Genomic DNA, 8,134 nt, shown 5'->3' with positions numbered 1-8,134 from the left:
TGCAGCAGAAAGGGAAGTAAAAGTGGGAAGTGAATGTGCAGCATCACCATGTGAAGAGCCTGTGCTTCTCGTGCCTGCTGCAGTCTCTCATTTTCTGCCAAAACCTACAAGGCAGGTGGTGCGCGCTTGGCATGAAGTTCCCCAGAGCAGCTGCAGTGCGCACAGAGAGGCCAGCCTGGAGAAAGAATCACACTTCGGACAAAATGCCAAAGCACAGCAAATTAGGGGATCCATTGTCACCTGCAAACTCTGATCCTTAATAGGGTTTTTTTGTTTGTTTGTTGTCCATCCAGTAGGGAAGATGGGAAGAAAAACTACAGAACTTGGCATTTAAACTACTCTTAGGTAAACAGCTCTGCTACATCTCTTTAATTACAGCATAAAAACATGCTGCTAGTAAAGCAGAATGTGCTTGTAGCTGAAATCTGGACTGCTTGCAGTACAGGATACTCCCTGTAACAGGTACTTCAAGTTCAGAGGTGGGGAAGTCAAATTCAAAGGCTGAATCTATTTCTTATCTACGGGGACTCTCCTTTCTAGAGCCAACATTGCATAAGAAATTGGGTTTGGGTTTCCTGTAGTCACAGGAACTCATCTCTCTGATGATGCACTTAGAACTTCTTTGGATCATTTGTAACCTACTCTGAGCTGAATCGTAGAAACTACTGCCAGGTTTTCAATCTCATCCTGATTCCAGGCCAGTTCTCTCTTGAACCACAATGTGAGGAGATGAAAAAAACAAAAAAAGACCAGTTGCCAGCAGCAACTACTTAGCAGCAACCTCAAGAAACACTTTTCACTGTCTGCCATCATCTGCAGCAGTTCCCTCTGCATGGACAGTAGATGAGTCTCGTGCATTGCTGGTGAACTGGGCTCTCTGCTCCAAGCCCAGCCTTCCCACCATCAGCCCAATGGCTTGAGAGAAAAGAACACAAAGCAGGCTGACCCTGAAGAGAGATGCAACTCCTGACTGCACTGGATGTGGCAGCTGCTGGAGGTCCAAGCCCCTCTGCCACAGTCATGGTGAGTGGTAGAGTCTACAGTCACTGAAAGGAGGAAAACTCTGGACCAGCTCCAACTGGCCACGTTGGGAATCCCAGACTAGGTAAGCTGTAGGAGGACTGGGGGCACCACGCAGTATACTGGCTTCAGAATTAAGGTGTCATTTCCATTAGAGCAGCTCAGTCCTCTCTCTCTCTGGGACGTCACCTTTAGAAAGCATCCAAAAATCAAGTCCAGATTCATTCTGGGAAGCAATGGCCCAAGCAGAAGAATGCTCAGTAACTGAAGGAGCCCAATCATCCTTAGGGGCAACGCTGCTCCCCCCTACTGCCTGGGAAGGAGTTGAAGCAACTGTCAGGCCTGCTCTTCTCCCTCATTGGAAACGTGCCGGTAGCCTGGGGGCTGAGACTGTATGCGAAAGAGTACAGTCAACAGGAGGATTATAAGGAGAAGGAGAATGGATCCACACACAGCCAGACCCACAAACAGTTCTGGAAGGGAGAAAACAAGTGGTCAACATGGTATCATCCAAGCTTTCCCCTTCTGCCACGCTCATCAAGCCTGGGCTCACCTGTGTCGTGTATGCTGCTTGCTACCTGGCATTCTTGCTCCCAGTCCTGGGGAACAACAGGATCTGTGAGTTCCAAGAATCTTTGCAGTGGGCATTTATGCTGACAGCCAGGGATTGTCAGTGGGAAAGGTTCCTTCCCACTCTCGTTGCGGAAAAACATCTCCACAGAGAAGTTACTGAAAACAAAACACAGCTAGATGATGGTTTTTTTTCTCTCCAGCTAGAGTCATCCCTTCCCAAACACTCAATATGCACACCCTTTCCTTTATTCTGGTGGTGGTTTTTCTCCTATGAGTCTGCCACTAGGAGCAAGATTGCATCCCCCTAGGGTGGAGCCTAGCCTGGGTATCTAATCCTTGATGTGAAATCACAGCAGATGTCTTTACTGCAGCCCTCACCCATCATCCTCTTGGTACAGCTCAAATAAATGACATGAGGCGTATGGTGCTTGAATCTTGTTGTAGACATCTAGAGCCATCTGCAGTGCCCCAAGTGTGGTGTCATGCTGAGAAAGAGGGAAAAAAACCAAATCAGTCACCCTTGCGGATGTGGCAGGGCAGCTCAGACCATACCAGTAACAGACAGGGCAGTGCTGAGGGGATGTCACCTTTGTAACTTCCATCTGGAAGAAGGGAGAGGAACTGTACTGCTAGAATGGTGATCTGTGGTGCCAGAGAAGGGGCGGAAGTGAAACACAGCCATATATATCCTGCATTGTTCTTTAAGAATTAATCTCTAGGGAGCAATTTGGGAGAGATGCTTGACTTTCCAGTCAGTAGACTGCTGGAAAAGGGGGATGACTCTGTATCTACACTGCTGAAACAGCACGTCTGAGTAGCATCAACCCATCTACCAAATAAATACAGCAGTGACTCCCCAAAGTCTGCCAGTCTCATCCACGAGCCTGAGCTAACAGGAACAAAGCGCAGGTTGGGAATTTTCCTCAGGAGCCCCAGAGGAATGATGCCAGATCCTGCACATCCCACCCAGCCAGAGGCAAAGATGCATGTCCTGGTCACTGCATGGGCTGTAGAGAAGCCAGAAAGGGTTAAAACTATCACCAAGCCCCAATCCCCTGTGAGGAGGAGGAGATGGATAAAAGCTAGCCCCCAAGCTCTGACTTACCGCTGAATAGACAAGTAGTTTCAGGTTCTGGCGGGCAGAAATGTTCGCTGCTTTGGTTAGGTTTTTCCTTATGTGATCCAGCAGGACCCCTGAGGAAAGGGAACAGCTGATAACAGGCAAAAGCTAGACAGAGCAGCACAAAGCTCCCTCCCCGGTGCACTTACCGCCTTGCAGACGAGCTTTTTCTACCCGATTGTGGATCCCAAAGAGAAATTCAAAACCAAAGTCTTTTAGTTGCTTCAACTGAGTCATGACATCCGGTGTCACCCATACGGGCAAATCCATTTTGTGTGCTTGCTAGAAAGAGAAACAGAATACTCATCTGTAGGCAGCACGGATTGCAGATTAATCACAGAATGGGAGTCAAGGTGTCTGGAGTCCCGCCTGTACTGCTACTGATTTCCTCTATTATTTTAAATATGCCCCTTCTATGCTTCTGTCCTCATGCTGCTGTGCTGCATACAAAGAATATATGTGGATTTTAATGTTGTTTCAGAAACTAATAATGAGAAGCATAAAGATTAAAATCTAGGAGGTACATTTCTGTGAAAGCACAACTGGAGTGCAGTGTTATGTCGTTAACACTGATAAAATAATCTTAGGGCATTTACTGTACATGGGGCTGATTCTGCCCTGCAGATGGCATGCAGTCAAAAAAAAAAAAAATAATTGAGAGAGCACAAACTCAAGGTTTCTGGTGTGCCTGCAGCAGAATTTCCCCAGAGGCTCTGAGGGCCACTGAATAATATTGGAGAAAGTTAGCAACAGCTCTGCAGATGTAATACTGGGATGTACCGCTGACAAAGCCCAGTACTCAAACCCAGAATATACCAAACTGGGAACCAAGAGAAGAATTTGCTTTGCAGCCAACCCATTACAAGAAAGGATTAGTTATACTGGCAGAAAAACAGGAGTTGTGGTTCCCTGGCATTACTTGGAGCAATTTGCTATGCCACATCCCATTAAACTGCCAGAAGATGAGGCTGAATATCCTTAAGGGCCCATTCTGTCTGAGTGGCTTGGAGAAATTCCCATCAGCAACTTAGATATAGTTAGTTTTTCATTAATTTACAAAGAGAAGAGCTGGTAAGTTCAGCTATTTCTTGGACTTTTTTATTTTCTCCAGCCAGATGGCAGAATGACTCTACTGGCTCAGGTGAGAAAAACAATCCTTCTTTTCAGGGCACTGTTAGTAAGACTGAAAAAATAGGAGGAAGCCCAAAGCAGCTGAAGAGACTGATCAGCCCGAGGGTATAGTTTTGAGGGTAAAACTCCCCCAGAATGCTCTGGTTTCATTTTGGGACACTGAGCTATTCTCCAAGTTCTTGGGGATTATAGTCAGCTGGCCTTCCGGGCCCAATTTGCAAGCTCATTAATTGAGTCTTGAAAACGAAGAAGATTTTAAATCCTTGGTCTCTTTGACCAAAGGATTTTTTTTGTTACCGCAGAAGTTGCTTCACTGTGATCGTTACAAGACAGGAGATCGGGTCTGTGATACAAAGGGCAAATTTACATAGTGCAGTGCAGCTCTGGACTGAAATATTCTCAGCTTGCAGCAACTCAAGCTGCCACTTTACTCAGCAAAGTGCAATTCCATGCAGATTTGTCTTGTACATCCCCACATGAGTACATACCACTGTATACCACTGCCAGCAAGCTTAGTAGCCTGGCACCTCCATAGAATTAGCACCAATGTGTCAAAATGCTTGGGTTTACTGCTTCTTCTGCAATTAGCTAGTTTGACATGAAAGATCTCATTAGTACTTCATCATGCTGTATAGTGATACACAAATAAACTCGTGTGCAACAACTGTAAGTCTTCTGGATATGTGACCTTTACTTTAGCACAGCACAGCTAACCCAGTTTTTTATTTTGTTTAAGCCTTCCTGAGATGCACTTTCAAAAAAAACCTCCACGTGAATATAGAGTTTGGTGCCCCACCGCAGAGAGTAAAAGGGTAACATCTGGCAAACCTCAGAATAGGTCAAAAACCAGATGTGGGTGAACCCCACTTAACCTAGAAGAGCATTATTTTCTTTTAGAGGTGGCATTAACAGAAAAGCAGAAAGAAAAAATCTTGATCTAAAGTAACAGAGAGGTAGAACCAGGAACAGTCCCAATTTAAGCCCCCAACTTAAATCATAAAGTTAACGCTCCTTCAGTTTTCCAGAGATCTCATTTCTACCTTACTTAACTCAGACTTGTCCACCGAGATCTAAAGATTTCAGATTGCAGGGACTTTCAAAAGAGATACTTATTATGCAGGTGGGACTTTTTCTGGCTCTGGCATGATATATATCTAAGCTACAAAGTGGGAGGTTATAGGGTGCAGAAGTAGGTAATTCCTGGCACGTGCCTCTGGTGAGTAGGAACTGTTATTATTCTGAAAATAGAACATTACTTCTAACTGTAGGGTGGGAATGATGAAAAGTTGTCTTACAGGATTTTTCAAAATAATCTTCTACCAAATCTAGTGAGCCCTAAAAACCAAATTCCCGTGGCTGTCAGATGATGGCCAAACTTACTTCACAGAACAGTGTGTCATACACACTCCAAACAGACTCAAGAGAGACATCCCGGATCCCAGTCTCATTTGCCACCATCTGCAGGAATTGCTGTAGGTATGAGAACAGAGAAAGGCCTTCAGTTTTCTAATCTTATACTGTATTACATGCATAGGTATTCCTACCCTTTTCTCAGAGCCGTGGTTATATAGATGGGTGATAATACTTGAACTATGAGCCTAAGACTACCTTATCTCATACAAATAATCACTTACCCAATTCTCTTTGGTCTTATTTATGTATTCTGCCGAGTGCCGTGTTTCATTCTGTAGCTGTTCATACCGTGGACAGGGGGTCAAAGGAAACTTCAGTAGCTGGGCAGAGACAACAAGAGCAGCTAGGTCACCGAGAACACTGAAGTACAGAATTTGCAGTCAACACGCGCAACTGTAACAAAACCCTGACTCGCGGGATGCAGCTATAAACAGCCTCAAGTCTTGCCTTCTAACATATTCTGGATCGCGTGTGGTCTGCTGAGGTGTCGCAACTAACATGCTGAGCGAACACAGCCCCTGAATTCTCATCTTGTTCTGAGAACAGAAGAACCTTTGCTAAGCAGGTCCCAGCAGAAGTTCAAGACAATCTGAATCAAGACTGAAGCAAAGACTTTTGGAGAAGTCAGCATAACACACTACTTGAGTAGTCAGTACGTATCCTTGAGACTAACTTACCCTTTCCTCGGACTCAGGCACTGTGTGCACAGGGATAGGCTGCCAGGAGATGTTAGGGTTGAATATCTGGTGTCCCTCGGGGGGATACAGGCCTGCCAGATTGGCCTCCGCACTCATCAGCGTCCGATCACAGTCTGTGCTGCGGATGAAGATCTGCCAGGACAGGGACAGACTACATTACCATTAGTAATGCGGTGGTGCTCGCACGGAGGACGATGCGCTCGCTGAAGGAACATTGCCAAGTGCCCTGCTCACAGACAACAGGATAACAGGAGTTGAAGTGACCAAGCCTGCTGATGTCAACCTGGACAAAACAGTAAGGACGGACACAAAGACAATTTGGTGTGTAATACTGGAGCAGTCTGTTTGGGATCAGTGGCACAGTCAGATGCACTGTGCGGAGATTACAGACAGAAAGGAGTCCGAATATGAGGCAGAGTCAGAGAAGGGCAAGACAGAGATACAGATAATGATGGGCACAGATAAGAAATGCACTATATTTACAGATCATTGTGGGCTCTTGGGATTAATGGGCGAAGACTTCTCATTCCAGAGAGCAGAGAGAGAGATCTGAGCCAGAAAAAAAAAAGAAATGAGAAAAATACAGAAAAGTTCAGAAGGTCAAAATGGCAAAACTTTGGTATTCTGTGTACTGAAAAGACTTAGGGAGAAACTGGAGAGAAACCAGTGACAACGCAAGAGGAACACATGGGGAATCATGAAAGAATGTTCCAGAAATCAGCATGCTGAATCTGAAACAAGAATAAAAACCCAGAAAAATGAAATACAATATCAAGACAGGCTGTGAGAGTTGGGGTTGTTCAGCCTGGAGAAGAGAAGGCTCCGGGGAGACCTTATAGCGGCCTTCCAGTACCTAAAGGGGGGCTACAGGACAGCTGGGGAAGGAGTTTTTACAAGGGCATGTAGTGATAGGACGAGGGGGAATGGCTTCAAACTCTAAAAGGTAGATTTAGATTAGATATTAGGAAGGATTTTTTCACTTTGATGGTGGTAAGGCATTGGAACAGGTTGCCCAGGGACACTGTGGAAGCTCCATCCCTGGAGGTGTTCAAGGCCAGGCTGGATGGGGCTTTGAGCAACCTGGTCTAGTGGGAGGTGTCCCTGCCCATGGCAGGGGGGTTGGAACTCGATGATCTTCAAGGTGCTTTCCAACCTAAACCATTCTATGATTCTATGATAAGATTTGGATTTATTTTTTTTTAAATGTTAAATGAGGAGAGAGAAACATAAGGAAAAATACCTATTTTCACTCTGTAGCATCTCCCATGTGAAGGATATCTCAAAACTCAAGTCACAAGGGGAGAAAAAAAAAAAGAAAAAGAGTTGTCTTTGACAATTTCTACCCACTTTTACCTCTTAACTGTGGCTTGAAAACAACTGACCCTGTACACCTTAGACAGGATTGCTTTCATTAGAGGTAAACTCTGAAGAAAGGAAATATCTCAAAAGGAAAGGATCTAATTCTAGAAGTGTCATAAAAAACAATTAAGCCCTAAGCATACATGCTTTCTTCAGCACCTTTTGCCAGGGCTCCAGCTTGTCGCTGAGTCAGGTGACAAACGGTCATATGTCACCCAGAGGCAACACTTCTTCTGAGAGGAAGGTTGCTCAACTCAAGCAGGGATCCGGGCTCAGTTAGCAGAACAGCTTTTGTTTGCATATGGCTTCGTTTGTTTTCCCTTCTCAAGCAAGAGAAGGAAAACAGTTTCAGCTGGCAAAAAGCTTTACAAGAGCGAAGCATGTTGAGAAAGGAACCACTGAGGAAGGTTAAAGGATCTGTGTTTGAGCTGATGCTGGAAGTTTTGTTGATGAAGCAAGTGTCAAAGAAGGAATATAATCTGAACTATGGCAAGCTGGGTATTTTCTGGGGAGCCCAAAAAGGGGGGAAACAAAGACAGAAAATTGTACGGGGATTCTCCATTTCCCCTATCTGGTCAATTACCCAAAGTGAGCTCAGGTAAAATAATGGAACCGATGCAGAGCCACTGGTGGGACGAGGAGGTCTTGACTGCCCGCTGTCCATCCCAACCACGGGACAGCATTCCTCTCGCTCACCGTAACACTTGCTCATGGTCCAGTTGACTCACACCTCTTTGATCAACCAGCAGGGGTATGGAGTGTGTGTGTGGGGATTTTCTATTTCCTTTTTTTTTTTTTTTTTAATCTTTCAAATCTCCTC

The 8,134-nt window shown here is 45.2% G+C and overlaps 1 protein-coding gene across 1 annotated transcript; it reads right to left on the bottom strand.

The window, feature by feature from the left end:
• Positions 1-844: 844 nt before the first annotated feature.
• ACP2 (acid phosphatase 2, lysosomal) lies at positions 845-7,522 on the bottom strand. The gene is made up of 9 exons (XM_009895704.1): positions 7,458-7,522; positions 5,935-6,106; positions 5,479-5,577; positions 5,225-5,314; positions 2,863-2,995; positions 2,699-2,787; positions 1,972-2,078; positions 1,574-1,749; positions 845-1,493 (listed from the first exon to the last, which is right to left on the bottom strand). The coding sequence occupies exons 1-9, from the start codon at positions 7,520-7,522 to the stop codon at positions 1,357-1,359; spliced, it is 1,068 nt and encodes a 355-aa protein (XP_009894006.1). The 3' UTR covers positions 845-1,356.
• Positions 7,523-8,134: the final 612 nt, after the last annotated feature.

The sequence above is a fragment of the Charadrius vociferus genome, unplaced genomic scaffold (assembly GCF_000708025.1).
Source record: "Charadrius vociferus isolate BGI_N301 unplaced genomic scaffold, ASM70802v2 scaffold111, whole genome shotgun sequence".
NCBI classification, from domain to species: domain Eukaryota; kingdom Metazoa; phylum Chordata; class Aves; order Charadriiformes; family Charadriidae; genus Charadrius; species Charadrius vociferus.
Note: the sequence above shows the minus strand (reverse complement) of the source record. Positions and strands in the feature narration are given on the sequence as shown.